At 40.8% G+C, this 24,107-nt stretch overlaps 1 protein-coding gene across 2 annotated transcripts; it reads right to left on the bottom strand.

The window, feature by feature from the left end:
* Positions 1 to 571: 571 nt before the first annotated feature.
* Positions 572 to 5,061, bottom strand: LOC122025024 (protein RETARDED ROOT GROWTH, mitochondrial-like). Of its 2 annotated transcripts, none has more exons than XM_042583780.1 (7): positions 4,560 to 5,061; positions 4,341 to 4,455; positions 3,037 to 3,202; positions 1,960 to 2,108; positions 1,724 to 1,875; positions 1,132 to 1,246; positions 572 to 1,031 (listed from the first exon to the last, which is right to left on the bottom strand). In XM_042583780.1, exons 1-7 carry the CDS (start codon positions 4,973 to 4,975, stop codon positions 918 to 920), a joined length of 1,227 nt encoding a protein of 408 aa, XP_042439714.1. In that variant the 5' UTR covers positions 4,976 to 5,061; the 3' UTR covers positions 572 to 917. The 2 variants fall into 2 exon arrangements, with proteins under 2 accessions (XP_042439714.1, XP_042439715.1); XM_042583781.1 differs by having other exon boundaries at positions 3,037 to 3,199.
* Between the last annotated feature and the right edge of the window lie 19,046 nt (positions 5,062 to 24,107).

Below are 24,107 nucleotides of genomic sequence, written 5' to 3'. Positions count from 1 at the left end.
TTATTTGATAATTATAATAATAATAGTATAATTGGTAGAGTGACTTATTTTATGCTTGATTTTGTTTATTTATTTTTAAGTAAACTTGACTTTTTTCGTTCACCTTTTGGCTTGATCTGCTCAGTCTGCTAAATGTATTTGACTTAATTAATCTAGTGAATACGCCATGGATCATTCAACACCTTGTGCAATGAATAATGTCGATATCATGCTTATTCTGTTCTGATGGTGAATAGAGATTGTGATGCAGAATCAAATCATATAGAAAATTAAGACAATCACAAAATAACTCTCGCATAAAAAAATCAGTCAAACTGGTATGAATAAAAAAAACATTAACTAGAAATTATTTAGATATGACACTTGTATAAACTCAGCGTCAACTAAACTGAATTATTGTACTCTCTAAAATTAACTGCATACAGAGCTTATTAAAAAGTTAAATTTGAATTATTACCAGAATCATTCAAACTAATTCTACTCCTAGATAAAAGATCTTACCGAAATTAACTTAAGAATTTTTAAAAACTTATTTTTCCGCTCATCTCAAGACTGCTTAAAGATTTATAGAAACAAACAAAAATTCGCTGCTTAATGGATTACAACGTTCTGCATCACTAGCACTCCAACTACAAGTTCAGCAGCTCAGCAACGTTAATGATTGCAATTCGTTTCCCCTTCCCTTCCCATCACTTAATTAAAATTTTACATGCAGAATTTACATGCAAAAACAAAATTACCTAGGACTGCAAAGTTCATGGTATATTGTTTTTCTGAACTCAACAAAATCTACCCATTGTCGTTGGTAGATGATGACAAACAAATTTGTTTTAGCACGCCAGTCCAATCATTGAAAATAAACAGTTTCCTCATTGCCTAGTTTCTGGCCGTAGTCAGATTGCGGAAGCAATGGTTCTTTAATGTAGAATGTATGAGAGGAAGATATCTAGAGCAATCAAAAAAATGATCAGCCACTCCAAGAAAACAAATGTTCGATTCTGAAGGATTTCCTGGATGAAACTGATATTATGCTGCACAAAGAGCAAAAGACAGGGAGAATAGATAAATCGTAAAATTGGCATTGGCAGACAAATCTAAGAAACTACAGAAATAGTGAGGCATGAGGTTTACCTCCACAAATTTCAATTTAAAATTAAGATTTTCAAATCTCTGTGATAGCTCATATTCATCCCGAAGATACTCCCATACCTGTGCATAGTTAGCATTCTTCCAAGCAATATCTGAACTGTAAAATTGAGAATAGCATAAGCTCATAAAAGAGTTTCCAGTTATAGTAAATATTGAATCAGTGTTCAACTATCCAATAAGGTTAAGAATACATAGCAGGAAATTAAGTGACCCACATCCAGGATTGCACAAGTATCGTTAGATCTTGAATATTTTCTGATTCTAGTCTACGCACTCAACAAAGCATTAATGAGAATTTTTTGCATGCAAATTGGAGAAACAAATTGCTAGCACTGGCATATAACTGCAGATATCAAAATTCAGTAAAAGCACTGGATTTTGTCAATGAAATTCTGCAAGAAATGATTCTGCAAAAGAAATTCAAATTCCAAAGGAAGAATGGAAGACAACTAAAGATCAGAAGCAAAATTCACCAGATAGAAATATCATAGATTTAAATATTAGTTATAGATAGATAACTGTGGAAACTATATTAGCGAATAGATAAATTGATGATGCAAAGCATAAAGGTCACCTCTCAAAAAGCCCGAGTTTGAGAATCACAGCAGTGAGGTTAGAATTTGATCTCCACACTAACTGGAAAAGTTGCTTCCGTTGCATAGTAGAAATTCCAGTCTTCTCCAAAACACGGTTGATTTCTGCAAATTCGGCCACCATTCCATCAACCTAATAAACGTGACAGTATAAGTTTTCCATAAGAGAAGAAGAGCAATCAATGAATTTGAGACTGATAAATATCTTGCCACGTACTTGCTGAATGTAGTGATCTAAAGCAATGCTTTGACTAAGAACTCTTCCTATGATTCGTATGCCATCCATATTCAAAGTCTTCAGCACTATGTAATCAAGTCCACCTTGCATCCAATTCTCAAGAGTTGGTTTCTCAACTATTGCAAAATCTAGAGTATCAAAAATTCAAAGCAAATTTAGGAAGTTGAAAGGCATTGCTTTTTCTTCAAATTTAACAATAAATCTTATTTTTTATAAAAGGACATACCTAATATCCTAGTAGAATGAAACATGATTCATGTAATGGAAAGAATAGTAAATCAATGCAAGTAAAGCAGCAACAGAAAACTAGAAAGATGTTCAAATTTCAAACTATACCATACAACTACTATAAGACTTTCATTTCTTTTTTCCTAGGAGTATCTATCCTGAATAAAGTGATGCTTGTTAGGGCAGTATAATGCTAAAAGTTAAAAGGGAAAAGACAATGACTAAATTAGTGTAACATGTTAGAGGAAACGAAGATAATTAAATATGAACTCCAAGACATATATTGAGAATCACCTAAATTTACAACAAGTGTTTCATAAATTCTTCTTTAAAAAGGAGACAGAATATAAGGCATCTCCTTCTAGGCCTTCTTAGAGTTCCCTGTCTCACATTGATATAATTGCACCAAGAAAGTTGACAAATCAAAGTCAGAATTTCATTTTACATGTACTAACACTGCATTTATTTTTTTAACTAAGAGAGTTATGGTTACATCCTAACTTAATACAATCTACAATATATTGGGATTTAAAAGTAACATTTGTAGTAAAATTGAGGGTATATGATGATGAAAGAGCATTTACATTAAACAGCCTATTTCCATTGTCCAGCTTTTAGTATTTTCTTCCAATATGCTAAATTCAATATGATGGCCTATAGCTTAATTGTTCAACAATAATGTGGCACACCACCACTTTTGCAACATGCGATGAATATAAGATATGCACACATCAAAGGTGTTCAGTGTTCTAATTCCAACATATGAAGAAAATAATGCTTAAGTGGTACATTTTTCCCTAGGAAGGGAAGCAACTTCGGAATGCTTACCATCCTTTCTCATTTCTGGCAGTATACCTGAAGCATGCTTTTCAACAATCTTCAGATACCCATCAACTTCATGATCAGAAACATTAAACAACACAACTGAACCATAATGAAACACAACCATATAATGGCAAGAAACTTCACTTGGAAAATCAGTCTTCATAACCTTCTACATTAAAGAGAAACCGAAGATTTCATGAGCAAAAACAGTGTACTAGGATTTGATTAACAAAAGTTACATGAACATCAATCATGGCCATGGCACAAAAACAAAAAATTAGCTAATTACAGTTATACTACATACATAATGCAGTGAACTCAGTTAAAATAAAGACAGATGTCCTTGGAATCTAGGTTCCTCATTCTATTCATGATACTGCAATTACTGGTTATAATGGAAGGCTGGTAATCTAGTATTCATCAAGATCATTGGGATAATGAAATTTCCAAATGTCAGATGGCTACAGATAAACGGAATGCACACATTTTCCACTCTGGAAACCATCCACAATCCTAATGTTTTGCACACTATCAATGATTTTACAGACTTCAAGTATGCTGCCACCACTGCCACCACTGTAGTAAACCTGATTTAGATGCTGAACAAAATAGAAGAAAAGAACTAGGCCATGCTTTTATATGCATGATTGCATTCCATCAGTTTGAATGGTTCATTGTATATTTAGTACTTCAAACTTTCTTCAAGGAAAAACTTTAAAGGAAGGAAAGAACAATCGCCAAAAGAAAAAAAAAGGAAAAAAAAAATAGAGAGAGAGTAGTTTATTAGCTTTCAGCCATTTTCATAACTCTTCTACATAGTTAATTGCCAGTTTGCTGATACAAACATCAAACAAATCACACATTTAGGAGATGATGAATGTCAGATTATAATAGTAGTGGGGCAATGCACAGCTTGTTCGATAATGACGGTCATGATGGATATCAACCTATTGATCACTTTCCATAAATTTGATTTTACAAAAAAAAAAAAAAAACCGAAATCTAGATATTAGATAATTGAACCTGCCAAGGACAAGTTACACACTTTGCAGAATTTTATGAAGTAAAGGGTTTAATGTTAAAAGTTTCATCAACGAACAGGCAAGGAAGAACCAGAAATTACCAATCAATTTCATGTAAATTGTATACATTTCCTTTCTGAGTAGTCATCCACCAAGAAATGTGATCATAAACATTTATTAAGTAGTAACAACATAAATCATGTCAAAGAAGAGCTTGTTTACATGAGCTTCCAGCAGAAAGAAACAGTTTATAAAGGGGGCAAAATCAAAACAACAGTCATTTACCTGAGAATCGTTATTATCATCATGGTATCGGAGTACAATGTAATTGGTGGCTCGAGAGGTATGAGGGGTGACGATATTAAATGCATTTTGGGCCTGCAAGCTCCTCAAGTCAATACTGCAATTCAATTGAACGCCACCACAGTAGAAATCAACAAAAGGCCCATAAAAATCAAAACCGCAATTTTATAAGAACACAAGAGACAAGCTGAATCAGGGTACCTAGTGCAAAGGAAATAAGCCTTGACAGGGATGAACCGGCTCTGCTTCTCCTGCTGGGCCATCGATAGGAGGCCCCCCTGCTCCTCATGGCGCGGGGAACGCGCGGGGGACTGCTGATCCTCCCGAGACTCGACCCCGCGGTCGGAAGGGCTGGAGGAATAGTGCCTCGGTAAGGGATTGTTGACGAGGGAAAGGAAAAGGAGGGGGCGTCGATGGGACCGAAAGAGGAGGAAGGATGCGGCAGCGGACAGGCCACCGCCGGGAAGAGAGAAAGGGATTACGATTTGGGTGGGGCCGCGGTGGAGGGCTTTGTAGGGAGATGGGAAGTAGGGTGAAGGAGGAGTAGGAGGAGAAGAAGAGTAAGAAAGTAGAGTCCGGAGACGCCTGGCGAGGGCGCCGAGCGGCGAAATCGCCATGGCGGCGTTACATCATCAAGAGCGGCCTTTGTAACTACGGCATTTTACTGAACCGTTTCGGTATTATCCGAAATACCACTCTTCTGTCTACCGGTTTGTCCTAAATTTGAAATGAAAACTAATATATTTTTAAAAAGTACATTTGATAGTATAAATTAAAAATAATAAATTAAATTAAATTAACAGTACATTTTTATATTTTTAGTTTATCAATTTAAAAAATTAATTAATTTGAATGACTTTTAATTTAATTTAGATTTTTATAAATTTTATAGAAATATAGTGATATCTAAATTAAATTTTTATAGAGTTTTAAAAAGTACGTGGTATTCAAACTTGATTTTTTAAAACTCTATGAAAATCTTTTGGTATTCAAATTTTAATAGATTTTCATGGATTCTTTTAGAATTCCTTGAATATAAATTTTAACCAATAAGAGCTCTCCAAAACACTTGGTACAATTTTAAAAATAAAATAAAAAGTCTTCGCCTCACCTTTAAGATTTCTATAGATTTTAAATCGCCTTAACTTTATACAAATAAGTCATTTTTCTTCCCGCTCCTCGATTTTGATTATTTCTTTGATCTTAAAGACTCTGTCCTTGTTCAACCTCTCGGCGGCTTGCATCAACTTCTCAACATGCATTTCCTATGAAGTTGAGAGTCCTCTGAAACGTCGTTCTCCAACGTTATAATGGCAAAAGAATAGATCAGAATGGCTGGAATGAAATGGCAGCTGCTTACAGCCTTTTCTCCAGCAGCGACTCACAGCGGCAAGCTGCATGCGGAGATTTTTCTACTATTACTCGTGATGGGAAACAATGAGGAGTGTCATCCGGTGAAGCTTGCGGTGTGCCAGAAAGAAGAAAAACAAACAGAAAAATTGTTTGAGGCGACTAATTTCCATCAGCTAGTTACGAGTAGGCCGAAGTCAAAGTCGATTTGGATGGCGACGTTGTACGTACAAGGCAGAGAAACTTGAAACATTAGGTTTTAATATAAAATATATATTAATAAATCAAATTAATTCTCAACTTAATTAATTAATAATTTAATAAAGTCTAAAGAAATTAGACCCTAAAAATATTATATAAAATTTTTTAAAGTTTAAAAATTTCTAAATAAATTTTATATATTTATATTTATTTATTTTAATAATATTATTACTAATCAAATTAATACTATTATTATTAATTTTATTACTAATTAAATTTATCAATTCAACATTTTATTAAATTTTGACCAATATTTTATGATAATTTGGATTAAATTTGTAAATAAAAATGTAAAGATAAGTTTTGACCAATAAAATTGTTAGTTTTATGTAAAACAGAGTTAGAATAATTAGCAAATAACATGTAAAGATAAATTTTGATAGCCTTCAGACTGTTCGGTCCTGACTTTGAGTTTCCCTGAAACTTTAGGTCAGATCGACGCCTACTATTCCCTCTTTAGGGAACGCGTCTTTACCTACTCCTCTCAGGAGAGTTTACATTTTGTCAGACTAGCCCTCCAGACCATCTGAACTTTTTCTTAGCATTTGAGACTCTAGGACTTCATGTTGAATGTCCACTCCATGACCCGTCCAGACTTCCATCTAGTGTCTATGACCCCAGGATTTTCACCTAGAGTCCTCGACTCTAGGATTTCACATAAAGTCCTCCACCCGATAAAACTTCGCCCAGTCTCCCGGACCAGGACTTTGTTGCCTAACCGCAACTAGGACTTTCCATAACCTAGGGTTACCACTCCTAGGACCTAAGGTTACCTCCCCTTAGGGTTTTCCACCTACCTAGAATCCATTAGGACTTTTGCCTAATAACACTTAGGAGTTTTCTGTAAGCTCAGTCACACTTATTAGATCACAAGACATCTTAACTTTTGAATTGTTTGTCATAATCAAAACTCAAGTTCGATCGTCTGATGCTCCCTACACCAATAAGTAACACTATATTGCCTTATTCACTACTCAAGCAGAGTACATAGCTATGGAGGAATGTATGTCTCAACTCTTATAGATGATGCATATTTTAAAAGATTATCAATTATTGATAATATAAAAATATAAAAAATTTAATTGAAAACATAAGTTTAATTAATTTAACAAAGAATATAATATATATATCATTCAATGACTAAACACATAGAAGTTAAACACAACTTTGTAAGGAATCATGTAGCTAGGGGTGATATTATACTTGATTATGTTGTGTCCAAGTCAAACCTAATAGATATTTTTACAAAATCCTTACATAAACTTGAGTTCAGTGCATTTAGAAGACAATTATGAATGTGCTTAGTAGAATATGTTTCAATTCTTTCAAAATCTTTTTTTTTCTTTTCAAAAATTATAATTTTTTAAAATTATACTATCTATCCTTTTTCAAAATTAGTTTGTTTTTAAAATTCTAGAATAAATACCTATATTTTTTTCCTTCAAGATTCTTTACTACTGCTTTCAATGATTGGACATAGCTTAGGTTTTTCCCCTTAGAAAGCATGTACCCATAGGTTTCAGCCAGAGCATCTCATAATCACATTAGAATTACCTTGTTAGGACATTCGGATAGCGGCTAGAGAGGGGGGTGTGAATAGCCGACCCCAAATTTTCGTTTCCTCCTACAATTTAGGTTAGCGCAGCGGAAATAAAGAGTAGAAACGAAAGTGGAGAAGATCAAACCTCAAACACGATGATGTAACGAGGTTCGGAGATGATACTCCTACTCCTCGGCGTGTCCGTAAGGTGGACGAAGCCTATCAATCCGTCGGTGGATGAGACCCCGGAAAACCGGCTAATAGAAACTCCTTCTGGGTGGAGAAACCTCGCCACAAACTTCTTGCAACAGCAAGATAGGAGTACAAAGATACAGCACAATACAAAGGCAGTAAGAATGTAAAAACACAGCTTGCCTTCTCGTCGACTGGATGAAGCAGCAACTTCACGAAACACCTACAACAGCAGGAACCAGCCGAAGGAAGCTTCCACGAAGCTTCAGGAAAATGAGAGCTCAGCAAAGCTCTGATTGCAGTAAAATCAGAAAGAAAAGAGAGGCAGTCTCCTTGACTGTAGAGGCACTCGACCCCTTTATATCCCTGAACCTGCGAACCTGTGAAGAGGGCAGAAGACACAGCAGAAATCTAGTCGTTGTGACTCAACGGCTAGAGCTGGACCGATCAGGCTCCACCCTGATCGGTCCAGACCTTCTCTGATCGGTCTTGGGACCGATCAGGACCTATGTTGATCGGTCCCCAGACCAATCAGCACGCTTCACAAAGAGTTGCCCAACTCTGTGATCGGTCTGTGGACCGATCAGGACTCAGGTGGATCGGTCCACAGACCGATCCCCCTCTTTCTTCTCCCGATTTTCTTCGCTTCTGTATGATTACTGATCGGTCACCAGACCGATCAAGTAATTCATAGAAACACACTGTTTGGTTACTGATCGGTCACCAGACCGATCAGTCAACCAGCGTATCACTGGATCGGTCACCAGACCGATCCAGGTTTAGAGCTCCCAGCCCTAATCCCTACCTAGTCCTGAGAACGAGCTACCGAGCCCTCTCTGACATAGTCCGGAGAACGAGCTACCGAGCCCTCTCCGACTTCCCATGCCAAGCTTCCATACTTGGACTTCTCCCGTGCCAAGCTCCCTGCTTGGACTTTTCCATGCCAAGTCTCCATACTTGGACTTTTCTCGTGCCAAGTCTCCATACTTGGACTTTTCACCAGATGTCTGGTCAACCTTGACCTATCTGGATTTCCCTTGCCTGGCTTCACTCACCAGGACTTTCCCTTGCCTGGCTTCACTCACCAGGACTTTCACCTGGCTTCACTTACCAGTATTTTCCAACTGCCTGGCTTCACTCACCAGGACTTTCCCTTGCCTGGCTTCACTCACCAGGACTTTCACCTGGCTTCACTTACCAGGATTTTCCAACTGTCTGGCTTCACTCACCAGGACTTTCCCTTGCCTGGCTTCACTCACCAGGACTTTCACCTGGCTTCACTTACCAGGATTTCCCGAATCAGGTCGACTCACCTCGGGTCAACCAGGTCAACCTTGACCAAAGATTGCACCCACAATCTCCCAAGTTTGTATTCTGTCAAACATCATAATACAACTTTTCTATTCTCGTCAAACATCAGAATAGAACTTTTCTATTCTCGTCAAACATCAAAATACAACTCGAGTCAGGTCAACTCGAGTCAGGTCAACCTTGACCTAAGGTTGCACCAACAATCTCTCCCTTTTTGATGTTTGACAAAAACCATAATCAAGTTAGGTTAACCCGATAACCTAACTTAGGTTTTCCAATGTTCTTCCTTGAACATTCTCCTCAAACTCTAATGTTCTTCCTTGTGTTAGAGTGTATGCTAAAAGCCTAGCTTTTGGTATAAACATTTATCTAGAAATAAGAATCACATTGGTCAAATTTCTACATTTATGATAAATGTAGTTGTTCAATTAATTTATATTGTAGATAACATGGTGTGTGGTGTCACACACAGAGGATCATGTTATCAGTACCTTATAAATTATAAACAGTAGCTCACGACCATAATGGAAAGGAACAAACCATTGGAAGGTCGTAGTGTAATTAGATATTAGTTTATCTTAACTATATAATTACACTAGTACACTTAGAGTGTATTGAGTAGGACCATTAGAGGTCGTTTCTTTTATACTGACTTTATAAAGAAATAAAGACCTCAGTTATTATGGAAGTGTGTGCTCTTAATCCTAATATAATAACAAGCACATATATTTGATATTTATTTCTTTAATTTATCAATGGGTGAGATTTAGTTCGATGAATCAATAAGCCTGATAAGTTGGGAAATGATATCACTTATAGTGTGTGTTGTTGATTATAGAAGGAAACTGTGTCCTAGTGATCTAGGTTGAGAATGTCCCCAAGAGGAGCTCATAAGGATTGTCATGTTAAACCCTTCAGGTGGACTTAGTCCGACATGACGATGAAGTTGAGTGGTACTACTCTTGAGCTAGATATTAATTAAGTGAGTTGTCGAGAACTTACTTAATTAGTGGACATTGTTATCTTAAACACAGGAGACTAACACACTCATAATAAGAAGGAGCCCAAATGTAATTTGGGATTGGTGCGGTAGTTCAATAATAGTTCTTTAGTGGAATGAATTATTATTGATGAAATTAAGTTGTGTGTTCGGGCGAACACGGATGCTTAATTTCATCGGGAGACAAAACCAATTCCTCCTCTCGGTCCCTATCGTAGCCTCTAGTATATAGAGATTTATACCCACCGATACCACCTTCTTACCCATCCAATGGGGCCGGCCAAGCTAGCTTGGAACCCAAGCTAGGGCGCCAAGACCAAGTGGATGAGTCATGTTGGTGGCGGCTAAAGCTTGGGTCCCAAGCTTAGGTGGCCGCCACTAGAATATTAAAAAGGATTTTTATTAAAATTATTTCTTATGTGGATATCATGATTTTAAAGAGAGTTTAAAAATTAAAAATTTCCTTTTATAACTTTCTACAAAAGATTAAGAGAAGAGATTAATCTCTTTCCTTATTTGTAGTTTAAAAGGATGGTTTTAATTTTTGGTAAAAACTTTTCTTATTTGTAAATCATCTACATGTTTAAAAGAGAGTTTAAAATTGAAATCTTTCCTTATTTGTTGATTAAAGGAGGATTTTAAATTTTAAGAAAACTTTCAATTTTAATCATGTTCATGATTTAAAAGAGAGTTTAAAATTAAATATTCTCTTTTATAAGTTTCTACAAAAGATTAAGAAAAGATTTGATATCTTTCCTTATTTGTAGATTAAAAGAGATTTTAATTTTTTTAGAGATAACTTTCTTTTTATCCACATGTTTAAAAGAAATATTTTAATTTTTAAAATTCCCTTTTTATTAACAATCATGAAGGGATAAAAATTATTGGAGAAATTTTTATAAATTTCTAGAGACAAATTAGGAAGTTTTAATTAATTAAAACTCTCCTTGTTTGTAGCTTTTATATGGCCGGCCAAATAAAATTGAGAAAGAAAATTATTTTTAATTAAATAAAATTTTCTTTTCAATGGCAAAAGAATTAAGGAAGTTTTTATTAAATTTTCCTTATTTGCCAAGACCAAGGATTATAAAAGAGGGGGTAGAGGAGGCTTCAAAGCGAACGACTCTATTCTATTTTTCTTTCTCTTTTCCTTGGTGTTGTGGCCGGCCAACCTCTCTTCCTCTCTTCCTCTTGGTGGTGGCCGAACCTTCTCTATTGGCTTGGAGCTCTTGTGGTGGCCGGATACTACTTGGAGAAGAAGAAGAAGAAGGAGAGAAAGCTTGTATCCCTTGGAGCTTGGTTGGTGTTTTGTTCTTCGTCCTTGGTGAAGCTTCTTTGTGTTGGCCGAACCTAGCTAGGAGGAGAAGAAGGTGCTTGGTGGTTTCTCATCTCAGAAGATCGTTGCACACACAACGTCCGAGGTTAGAAGAGAAATACGGTAGAAGATCAAGAGGTCTTTCTAGAAGGTATAACTAGTAATTTTTCTTTCCGCATCATGCTAGTTATTTATGGAAATAATACCAAATACAAGAGGCTTACGATTCTAGTATTTCGAATATGTTTTTCGAAGTTGTGTTCTTTTGTTTTATTTTTCCTTGTGATTTGATTGTTCTTTTCGGTTAACCTAAAGTTATTTTAGGAAATTAAATATTAGATTTCTATAAAAGGTTTTGTCTAGTCGGTGGTGGTTGCTCCCATATCCAAGAAGGTCATGTGCCTCGCCACGTCAGTACTGGGAACCAATTATGGAAATTAATATTTAATGGAATTAATAACTTAAGGTGATTTGGGTCGAACGTGTTAAGTTCCACAGAAGATCCAAGTCAAAACCTAAAAGAACAAATAGATTAAGTTTTGGATCAAACGTATTAAGTTCCGCAGGCGATCCAAAATTTAATGTAAAAGAACACATGGTAGCTAGGAAAAGGTTCAGACCTTTGTACAAAATTTTTGTACAGTGGAACCCTAGGCTTTCCGAGTAGCAACCAACACCTTGAACATTCTTTGGACATTCTCCGATTCTCCCCCTTTTTGACACACATCAAAAGGAGTGATTCAAGGTCAAGAGTTTCTTTCTAATGAAAGTCTCATACCTTTCATTGAAACCCTTAATTTCCCCCTAGATACTAAAGTCAACAATCAACTTAGTGATAATCCCCATATCACTAATCATGACGAGTAAAAACTCCCCCTAAAAGTCAACTCCCCGCCTGACCAATAGGTAAAACTCCCCTAAAGGTCAACTCCCCTTTGACCATTGCACCAACAATGTCTCGGAGAGTTTCAAACCTTTAGAAATCCAAAACACAAACTGTGTTTTAACTTTCAGCTGAAATTTCAGAAATTTCAGACAGCATATTTCAGAAATTTCAGACAGAATTTGGCACGCCCGATCGGTCACCAGACCGATCAGGAGCTCCCTGGATCGGTCCAGTGACCGATCCAGCATCCCCTGGACCGATCAGGGAACCTCCTGATCGGTCACACATGTCTGATTTCTGAATTTCTTCCTCCCGAAATTCAGAAACCCCTACAAAATTACAGAAAATTCCAAAAATTATAAAATTTTGAGGATACATTCCTCATAACATATACTATCATGGAAAAATAGTTTTATATGAAAATAACTTCCATTTTCAAATCTTGATACAAAGTTTAAAAACTTTGAAATAGTTCAAGTTTAACTCAACTTTATATCAACTTGCTCAATGATGAATGCTATCACTAGAAAAACTTCATCAAGGTTTTTCAAATCAATTTTGAAATGATTTTAAACCATTCAATTTAGGACCACAATCTTAGGGCTAAGTGTACATGACTTGTACACAAGCTTTCCCTATGATCCTCCATTTTGAATTAGGCTCATCTAGGTACAAGAACTATGCACCTTGATCCTAACTCATGATCCTAATATCTCACACACATCTAAGGTGTATCAAACACATCCAAGACAATTTTGATGTGAGATATGGGTTTAGGTCATCTTAAGCTAAGTTCTCATGTATTTTCTAGACAATAATTTGATTTCCATATCAAATTGAGTTTTTATCCTTAAATCAATTTAATTGATCATAAATGCAAGAGATGATGACATGGCATAAAGTAATATCATAAGTGAACATATGTGCCAATGTCATGATGTCATGGCATAAAGTATGAAACTTAAATAAGGCACGACATATAACTAACCTATACATTATCATGACATTTCAAATGACAATAAACTAAATATGATGTCATGACATGGCATATGACAAACAATATATGACAAATAACACATAAAGGTATAGAAAATATCTAATTCTAGCCTTAGTTGCCATTTTGATCATTTTGCCATATATTCTATATTCCTAAGTGTAATAGACCTAAAATCATATACTAAAGATTTTTAGATCACTATGTGCCAATTAGATTGACCCTAGAAAGTTCCTCAAATGTGGTTGGCACATCCTAATCACCTTAGGAATAATTTTTAATTTCATTTTCAAGGCTTGGTTATACCTTGAAACTTCCTAAAATGCCACCTTTTGCCATGATTAGGTTAACTACCTATCCAAATAAGGTGGGCACACCCTAAACCATCTAGCGTGATGAAATCATGCTCCTAGGAACCCAAAACCTATTTGAGCTCATTGGGTTCACTAAATATTCACTAGGGATGACTTCCCTAGCAACCCTCCTAATGACCCTCCTAGGCTTTAAAGCCTTGGTCATTTGGGACTCATCAAGATCAACTCTAGGGGTGACTCCCCTTGTGACCTTGGTGATGGTCTTCCTAGCCCTAGGTCTTGTTCCATAATCGAATGAAACATTATGGTAAGTGGGCTTGACCACTTGAGACTTAGGTTTGTGACTCAAACCTCTCATGTCCTTGGGCTTTTGCTTTTGGCCCTTAGACCCTAGAGTTGACTTCTCCAAATTCTTAAGAGTCTTTTCTAAGGTGTCAAGTCTTGACCTCAAGACTTGATTTTCTTTCTCTAATACCTCAAGTTTTAATTTGTCATTTATCTTTGAGGTATTCCTAGGCATATGTCTAGTTGTTTTGGGATTTCTACCTAGGTTCTCCTTAGCCTTAGATGAGTTAATTCTAGGGTTAGCATTTCTAGAATTGTCCTTACCTAGGCTAACATGTTTGGCACCTAAGCACATGTATTGATTTCTATTGTTATCATGCCTATCTTTATTGACAATTGCAATAAAACTACTATAACATGTGTCTTATTCAAATTACAAGAATGTGCCTTAAAAGTTACCTTAGGGTTTGCCTTAGCTCCCCCTACCGATGTGCTCGGTCTCTTGTCCTTGTGAGGTTGCCTCCCCCTCGGACACTGGCTCCTATAGTGTCCCCTTTGCTTGCATTGGAAACACACCACGTGCTCCTTGCCCTTGCGTATCGGGACTCCGGTTGCCTTGACCTTTGGCGCCGGTGGAGTCTTCCTAATCCTCTTTGGACATTTACTCTTGTAATGCCCAAATTCCCTACACTCAAAGTACATTATATGTAATTTACTTAAAATTAAATTGCTTGAGTTACCTAGGGTTGAGGATGATTGTATGCTTTCTTCTTCATCCCTTCCGGAAGTAGAGACTTCTTCTTCTTGCTCCAATCTTGAAGAAGAACTCTCCTCCTCTTCTTCCTTAGATGTTGAGTAGTCCTCAACTTCTAATTCCTTACCTCCATGAAGTGAACTACTTGACTCACTTGACTCCTCTTCATGACTTGAATTGGAGCTTCCCTCATGGAACTTGGCCAAGTTGTTCCACAATTCCTTGGCATTGTTGTAACCACCTATCTTACACAAGATATCGTTAGGTAATGAGAATTCAAAAATTTTCATTACCTCGTCGTTGATTACGGATTGGTGGATTTGTTCCATCGTCCACCTCTTCTTCTCCAGAATTTCTCCTTCTTCATCCATCGGAGGAATAAAACCTACTTGTACACAATTCCAATTTACTAGGTTAGTCATAAGAAAATACTTCATTCTTACTTCCAATACGCGAAGTCGTCGCGATCGTAGAAGGGTGGAATCGTGACGTCTTCTCCAAGTCGATCCATTCTCTAGCTTGTGCTCCCCCGGGTGTTAATCCGTCAAAGAGCAACCTTGCTCTGATACCACTTGTTAGGACCTTTGGATAGCGGCTAGAGAGGGGGGTGTGAATAGCCGACCCCAAATTTTCGTTTCTTCCTACAATTTAGGTTAGCGCAGCGGGAATAAAGAGTAGAAACGAAAGTGGAGAAGATCAAACCTCAAACACGATGATGTAACGAGGTTCGGAGATGATACTCCTACTCCTCGGCGTGTCCGTAAGGTGGACAAAGCCTATCAATCCTTCGGTGGATGAGACCCCGGAAAACCGGCTAATAGAAACTCCTTCTGGGTGGAGAAACCTCGCCACAAACTTCTTGCAACAGCAAGATAGGAGTACAAAGATACAACACAATACAAAGGCAGTAAGAATGTAAAAACACAGCTTGCCTTCTCGTCGACTGGATGAAGCAGCAACTTCACGAAACACCTACAACAGCAGGAACCAGCCGAAGGAAGCTTCCACGAAGCTTCAGGAAAATGAGAGCTCAACAAAGCTCTGATTGCAGTAAGATCAGAAAGAAAAGAGAGGCAGTCTCCTTGACTGTAGAGGCACTCGACCCCTTTATATCCCTGAACCTGCGAACCTGTGAAGAGGGCAGAAGACACAGCAGAAATCTAGCCGTTGTGACTCAACGGCTAGACCTGGACCGATCAGGCTCCACCCTGATCAGTCTTGGGACCGATCAGGACCTATGCTGATCGGTCCCCAGACCGATCAGCACACTTCACAGAGAGTTGCCCAACTCTCTGATCGGTCTGTGGACCGATCAGGACTCAGGTGGATCGGTCCACAGACCGATCCCCCTCTTTCTTCTCCATATTTTCTTCGCTTCTGTATGATTACTGATCGGTCACCAGACCAATCAAGTAATTCACAGAAACACACTGTTTGGTTACTGATCGGTCACCAGACCGATCAGTCAACCAGCGTATCACTGGATCGGTCACCAGACCGATCCAGGTTTAGAGCTCCCAGCCCTAATCCCTACCTGGTCCTGAGAACGAGCTACCGAGCCCTCTCTGACCTAGTCCGGAGAACGAGCTACCGAGCCCTCTCCGACTTCCCATGCCAAGCTTCCATACTTGGACTTCTCCCGTGCCAAGCTCCCTGCTTGGACTTTTCCATGCCAAGTCTCCATACTTGGACTTTTCTCGTGCCAAGTCTCCATACTTGGACTTTTCACCAGATGTCTGGTCAACCTTGACCTATCTGGATTTCCCTTGCCTGGCTTCACTCACCAGGACTTTCCAACTGCCTGGCTTCACTCACCAGGACTTTCCCTTGCCTGGCTTCACTCACCAGGACTTTCACCTGGCTTCACTTACCAGGATTTTCCAACTGCCTGGCTTCACTCACCAGGACTTTCCCTTGCCTGGCTTCACTCACCAGGACTTTCCCTTGCCTGACTTCACTCACCAGGACTTTCACCTGGCTTCACTTACCAGGATTTTCCAACTGCCTGGCTTCACTCACCAGGACTTTCCCTTGCCTGACTTCACTCACCAGGACTTTCACCTGGCTTCACTTACAAGGATTTCCCGAATCAGGTCGACTCACCTCGGGTCAACCAAGTCAACCTTGACCAAAGATTGCACCCACAATCTCCCAAGTTTGTATTCTGTCAAACATCAGAATACAACTTTTCTATTCTCGTCAAACATCAGAATAGAACTTTTCTATTCTCGTCAAATATCAGAATAGAACTTTTCTATTCTCGTCAAACATCAAAATACAACTCGAGTCAGGTCAACTCGAGTCAGGTCAACCTTGACCTAAGGTTGCACCAACAATAATCACATTAGAATTACCTTGCTTATGAATGAAAAGTACTTATAATAGTGTGAGATGTATAAGATATTGCCTAGACTTTAGAATGCTTATGTCTATACATCAATATAAATCTGAGCTATAAATACTAATTCAATTGATCAAGTTAAGTTATCATATTTAGTCAAACTAACTGAATCACTTATTTAATTTGACTAACCAAGTGAATGCTAATACCTTATGGTAAATAGCTATAGCTAAAGGTTAGATATTTCTTCTAAGAAAAGTAAATGATTACTTTTAAGATCTTTTTTTGCTACAAAATTCCTTTTATTTTGATTTTTCCATTCTTGGACTCTAGGATAAAAATCATTCATTTTAACTATCCCCTCAAATTTAAAACAATTGGTTGAAAAACTTTTAAGGCACTAATATATCAAGGGGAACTTAAAAGTTAAAATATATTTTTCAAAATTAAATATTATTTTCTTAAGTTAAAAGACTTTTTCTCCACTGAAAGTTTTTTTTAATATACATCAAAAGAGGAATAAAAGAAACTAAATATTCAAAGTTAAAGTATTTTTCAAGTTAAGTATTTTTTTTTCAAGTTAAGTATTTTTTTCAAATTAAGCATTTTTTAAATTAAGTATTTTTTAAAAAAGAAATTAAATATTTTTGTGAAAAAACAAGTCAAATTATGGTTGAAAATTAAAAGTTTAAGTTTTTGTCTTGAAGTTAAAGCTAAGTTTTTTCAAAGCTCCAAATTTAGCTAAGTTTTTAACAAAACTAAGAATTCAACTAAGTCTTTTTTTTAAGAAAAAAACTAAGAAAGTGCTATATTTCAGGAGAGTTTAAAATCTTAAAGTTAGAAACTAATCTTTTGAAATAGCTTTTTCAAAATTCTTACTTGTGAAAATATTTACTTGTTCTTAACTTGTTTGAAATATTATATACTTGCTTAACTTAACTTTGAACTATATTGTCATAATAAAAAAAGAGGAGATTATTGGTGCAGAGAGCACTAGACAATTGAACCTGTATTTTGATAATGACAAAGGGTTCTAAGTTAAGGGTTATTATTGTTATAGCAAGTTGAAATGAGTGTGCAAGAAAGTCGTAGTTGAGGCTAGGCAGGTGGAAAGTCCTAGCTGCGGGTAGGCAATGAAGTCATGATCCAAGGGACTGGGCAAAGTCTTGACGGGTCGAGGATGTTGGACAATATCCTAGGGTCGAGAACGCTAGGTGAAAATCCTGGAGGCCGCAGACGCCAGGTGGAAGACTGGACGGGTTGGGAAGTGGGCGTTCAATGAAAAGTCCTGATGTCTCGGATACTGAGCAAAAGTCTAAAAAGATCTGGAGGACCAGTTTGCCAACAGGTAAACTCTCCTGAGAGGAGTAGGTGAGGACATGTTCCTCGTTGAGGGAATAGTAGACGTCAGTTCTGTTGGAGGATTGGTGGCCGACTTGAAGGGGGTTGGATAGCTAGGTCACCCTCAACTCAATTTCTTCTCTACAAGAAGGTTAGTACGCAGCGGAATACACTAAACAAAACAATGAAAGCAATCAAGGAAAAATATAAACGCTAACAAGCTCGATGTAACGTGGTTCGGAGATTGCTTGCTCCTACTCCACGACGTGTCCTTGAGGTGGACGAGCACTTGATCCTTCGGTGGATCAGCCCCCGACAATCTCCCACTAGAGCTTCTCCTTCTCGGTGGAGCAAACCTCTCACAAAGAATCTCTCCCTCTTTACAAGATGAAGTTTAGGTTTAGGAGGAAGAGAGTGAACTTTTGGAAGCTTTGGGCAGAGACTAGAAGTTATTCAATGTGCATGAGTAACCTTCTTCATGCCCCAAAGCTCCCCTTAAATAAGAGGAGAGAGTTGATCACTAATCAACTCAAACCCCGACACCAGTCGACTGGTCCATGCACCAGTCGACTGGTCCATGCACCAATCGACTGGTCCATGCACCAGTCGACTGATGTAGTTGTTAGACACAGCCAACGACTCTCTGTAGAGCCCATTTTCTACCAACGGCTATGTACCAGTCGACTGGTCCCCGTAGTTGACAAGCACAGAATCATTCTGTGCATTCTGTGAAATAGGATCAGTCGACTGATCCAATGACCAGTCGACTAGTCTCAATACATTCTCACACACTCATCCTCGGAGTCGCCTTCGAAGTCCTCTTCCTCGGTCTTCGTCCCTCAGATGCACCCGAGCCCGCGGCTCCTCTCTGTGCCATCCTTCACGCTGCCTTGAAGTTCACTTCCTTCGGCTCCACTCCATTGCTCCTCGTCCGGCGGTCGCTCAGATGTCTTCCACACCATCCTTCACCGACTCAAGGATCCGAGCCCTTGGATGAGCTTTCCCACACTTGGCCGCACCAAGTTCTCATGTGTTTCATCAAGTCCTACAAGACTCAAACACATATCAAATATATATGAAAGCCTAACTTAAACTCTTTGACACACACATCAAAACGTAGGTCGATTGCACCAACAAGTTCGACCTAAGATTTTTGGGTCAGAACCAGATAATCCGGAGACTGTCAAATATTTTATTTTTATATTATTTTATTGTGCTAACTTTGGTTTGCAGTGTATGTTTGGTATTTTGGACTAATATGTCTTGCAAGAAGTAGAATGCATAAAAGAGCCTGGGGTGAACAGTGCTTGGGACGCCTTCCATGGTGCTAATGGCACCTCTGACACCCTGGTTGTAGGCGCCTTCTAGTGCCTTGAAGGTGCTTTCGGATGGATATGTTAGAGTGTATATTAAAAGTCTAGCTTTTTGTATAAACAATCATTTTGAAATAAAAATCACATTAGTCAAATGTCTACATTTATGCTAAGTGTAGTTGTCTATTTAATTTATTGTAGATAACATGGTGTGAGAAGACACACAGAAGATTATGTTATGAGTTCCTTGTAAATTATAAATAGCTGCTCACAACCAAGATGGAATGGGACAAACCATTGGAATGATTATAGTGTATGATCCTGTCCGAATCAGGAGTCAACGGACACTGGGCACGTGGCGCTCCCTGCTGGATCTTCGAGTGCTCCGGCGAACTTGCAGCAAAACCGGGTCGGGAGGGGTGTCCCGGCGACGGCCCTCCGACGCTCAAGTCAGGCAAGCTTTTTCCGTGTACCTGCGGCGAAGTAAGAGGCTCTATATATAGAGCGAGGAGAGAACTAATGCACGTTCATCGAGGTACAGACGTGTCAGCAACCCACACCTCGGTACGCACTTGTCAGTGCTACAGTCCGAACATGTCTTCGATGGGACAACTGGACACCCCATTGCGGACTAGGAGTATGGCGAGCCATCGACTTGACTACGCCGAGGGTGTTCCTTCCTTCCCACCGCCCGGACGTCCGTCCGACCGGCGAAGAACGCCGTCCGACGGCCTTCAGCCGGGCGGCCAGTCCCTCCGCTTGGTCATTATGTACTGTTTCATTGAGCGTCGGAACCCTGGTCCCTACCAGGGTGCCTTTTACTACCAGCTGTCCCTTTCTTCTAAATCCGATCGGCTCGTCCTTCTCTGGTGGGCCGCTGGGCCCTTTGACCTCCCCGTGTTGTTGACCCCTCGTTATGGGGTTCCGGATTCTTACCACCGGATCACTTGCCTCCCCCTCGAGTCTAGTCGAAGGAGGCGAAGTCCGACTGACTGGACTGCCGATCTAACTGAGCAATGATCCTTGCATTAGTCCGCTCGGCCAGGCATAAGGATGCTCATCCGTTCGGCAGTATCTTGTCCGTGCCTTGTGCTTCTCTTGGAATCCATGTCCAATGCTCCTTCCCACTGTTTATCACGTGCACTGCGTACGGTAAGGGGAGCTCATTAAATGCGGCCAGTATCTTACTGACGCGTGGCGATCGTGCGCTTGTCAGCGCATGGCGGTGGCGTCACTTCCGATGGGACAGCCGCCGTTTGAAATGAACGGCTGGATGATGACCTCGTTATCAATGACCTGGATCGGACGGTGGAGATTGCTTCCGGGCGGCAATATAAAGCTTGCGGCTCCGCTTCCGCCGCCGCCTCGCTGCTTCATTCTCCTCCGGCGCTTCTCTGCTCGTTTTCTCTTCCGGCGACCTCGCCCCTCAACTCTTTGGCAACCCTCAGCCCTTCGTCGATCATCTTCTTTGTTTGTAAGGTCTTTTTTCTTGTTCCCAGCGTTTTCTTCTTTTTGTTACTCGTTTCCTGCAATCGGCTTTTCTCCATCCTTTGCTCGCCCCTTCTCTCGGAATCCTATATTCTCGTCCCTTGACCATGACTAGCACTTCACAGTCGACCGGCGGCGCTCCTGGTCTATGGTACACGACCATGGAGAGCCGTTTTGATGAGGAAGACGCATTGCGTCTCGTCCGGACCTATGATCTGCCGACCGACCACCAAATAGTGTTAGCCACACCGGCCGATCGGCCTCATGAACCGCCGTCCGGCACAGTGCTTTTCTTCCGAGACCAATTTCTGGCTGGACTGCGTTTTCCACCCCACAAATTTTTCTTAGAAGTCTGCAACTATTTCCGCATTCCGCTCGGCCAGGTAGTTCCCAACTCTATTAGGCTGCTGGGCGGAGTGATAGTTTTGTTCAAGCTGAACAACATCCCCTTGGACCCAAAAATATTCCACTACTTCTACTATCCCAAGCAAGCTAAGTGGGGTACCTTTGTTTTCCAGTCTAGGATAGGCTTCGTGTTTTTTGATCATATGTCGAGCTCCAACAAACATTGGAAGGAGCATTTTTTCTATATACGTTTTCCCGAGCGGCCGACTTTCCGCACCAAGTGGCAGACGGCTATGCCCTCGCAACCGGAGCTCGGCAAGTTTAGAGGCGACGCCGACTATCTCCATGCAGCCGAACGGCTAGTCGGTCAGCGCTATCATATTGACGAGATGCTCCTTCCGGGAGTAATGCATATATTCGGCTTGTCCTCTATCCCAGCCGATCTGCCCTGCAGCATGAGTAAGTTTCCTTATCTTCCCATTTGTTTTGTTCTAACTGATTTATTTTTTGCTTCTGCAGCTGAAGTCATGTGGCGTGCCAGAGCTACCGAAAAGCTCAGATTGAGGAGGTGACGAACAAGGAGGCCGCCGAGCGGGGCCTTGCTCCATCTGATCCGGCCGGCGGAGAAGGTGAGGGGGGACCAATTGTCCCCGAAGCCTCAGATGTCCCTGCCTTTCACAATGAGGCCGCGGGCGACCTGGAACCTCCTACCGAGGCTGAGGTAGAGGGCCGTTCGACCGATGATGTGCCGCTACGCACTCGGAAGCGCCGACGACCAGAATCTGCCCCTGCTTCTAAACTTGATGAGCCACAGCTCGAGCGGAGCGCGGGCGCACCGGTGCTGTCCGGGACGGTTTCCCTCGAGAGTACCCCAACCCCTCAGGGTTCTCCGAGGGCCAGCTCTGAGGTGCCGCCGTCCAGCCCTTCCAGAACTCTGCGCCGTATCAGGCGTCTCTGCTTCTCAGAGCGAGCCGAGCGGCCAGAATTTGATAAAGACCGTTCTGCGCCTCCCCTCAGAGGCGTACATGGCTGCTGCTGATCGGCCAATGGTCCCCGAGCAGCAGATTACTCTGACGGGCCCTCTTGCCCAAGCTTGGATAGATGCTCGGCGTCGCATAGCCAAGATGACTCCCGGGCAGCTCGGCGATAGCAACCTTCAACAGGCCACCGGGGTATGCTCTCCTTTTCTTTGTTTGCATATTCGAATTATGTTTTTAATCTGTGGACATTTGTTGGTAGAACTGGGTGGAGCAGATCGCTATTAGCGATCGATTGGCCGAGCTGGAGGACGAATTGAAAAAACAAAAGCCCGCGGGGGGCAACGGGCAGTCGACTGCCGCTCTGGAGAAGGCCAAAAAATCGCTTGATGCCGAACGGAAAAGGGCTAACGATTTGGCGAGCAAAGTCGTTCAACTGGAAGCGATGATCAAGCAACGGGAGAAGGAGCTCAAAACGGCGAACACTCGGAAGCAACAGGCCATCAATGATATGGACCATATGAAGGTGGAGATCAGGGGGTTGGAACAACGCATCAAAGACTTGGACGCCCTGCTGGCCACCGAGAAGGAGGGCCGCTCGGCGGATCTCCAAAGATTCGATGGAGATTTGGCAGAGCTCCAAGCCGCCAGCGATGCCGCCCACGCCGCGCTCAAGGAATACCAAGGGGGGGAGTCGGCCCGCTTTGACGAAGTGAGGAAAGCGTTCCTTTGCTCGGAGGGCTTCGGAGAGAAGTTTACCGACAAGATATCCCTCACGTTCGAGGAGGCGATTAAGGCGGCGGTGGGATATCTAAAGACCAAAGGTCACCTGCCTGCCGAGCTGACCATCCCCCCCGAGGATCTAGCGAGCGTGATGGACACCATCCCCGACGCTCTTTTTGATTTTGATGTGTGAGGAGAGTTTTTATAAACTTTTTTGTATTCCCGCCGTTCGGCCCAGGCTATCTTTGTAATGACTTTTTTGGCTTGCGTAATAGATGATCTTCTATTCCTTTCACCTTTTATTGTGGCAAGAACTTACTAAGTATTCTTTATAACCATCCCGCTCGGCACCTCGCTATGCCAGACAAGCGAATTATCTTTAACGTCTCATTACGCGCCTGATTAGCCGCTCAGCGCGCAAACTTGTTTGCCTCTTTAATTCCGATTAACCATCCTTTGCTTCGCGCCTTACTTCAAAGGGGTTTTCGCTGGATGAGAGCCGCTCGGCCGCCGACTCGTCTCTTGCTATTTATCGTCGGTGCTCGACGGTGCGGTTATTTATAGCCGGTCGGCGCGGCTCTCGATTTTTAACGACGGGGCTCGTCGGCTTTCCGATCGGACGTTTATAGACGCCGTCTCTCGATATTTAACGTCGGTGCTCGACGCGGTTATTTATAGCCGGCGGCTCTCGATTTTAACGACGGGGCTCGTCGTTTATAGTCGCCGGTACGCCTCTCGATATTTAACGTTCGACTTATTTATTCTCGATTTTAACGACGGTATAGACGCCGCCTCCTCGATATTTAACGCCGGTGCTCGACGTTATTTATAGCCGGTCGGCGCTCGATTTTAACGACGGGCTCGGCTTTCCGCCGGACGCTTATAGACGCCTGCCTCGATATTTAACGCCGGTTCGACGCGGTTATTTATAGCCGGGCGGCTCGATTTTAACGACGGGCTCCGGCTTTCGCCGGATGCTTATAGACGCCGCTCGTCTCGATATTTAACGCCGGTTCGAC

The sequence above is a fragment of the Zingiber officinale genome, chromosome 9B (genome assembly GCF_018446385.1).
Source record: "Zingiber officinale cultivar Zhangliang chromosome 9B, Zo_v1.1, whole genome shotgun sequence".
NCBI lineage: Eukaryota > Viridiplantae > Streptophyta > Magnoliopsida > Zingiberales > Zingiberaceae > Zingiber > Zingiber officinale.
Note: the sequence above shows the minus strand (reverse complement) of the source record. Positions and strands in the feature narration are given on the sequence as shown.

Excerpts from the sequence above, each read along its gene's own strand:
- LOC122025024 (XM_042583780.1), bottom strand. The coding sequence starts at position 4,975 with ATGGCGATTTCGCCGCTCGGCGCCCTCGCCAGGCGTCTCCGGACTCTA. Across the intron at positions 1,247-1,723 it reads AAACTCGGGCTTTTTGAGAG|TTCAGATATTGCTTGGAAGA; the intron begins GTGACCTTTATG and ends TCAATTTTACAG. Across the intron at positions 1,032-1,131 it reads TTAAATTGAAATTTGTGGAG|CATAATATCAGTTTCATCCA; the intron begins GTAAACCTCATG and ends CTCTTTGTGCAG.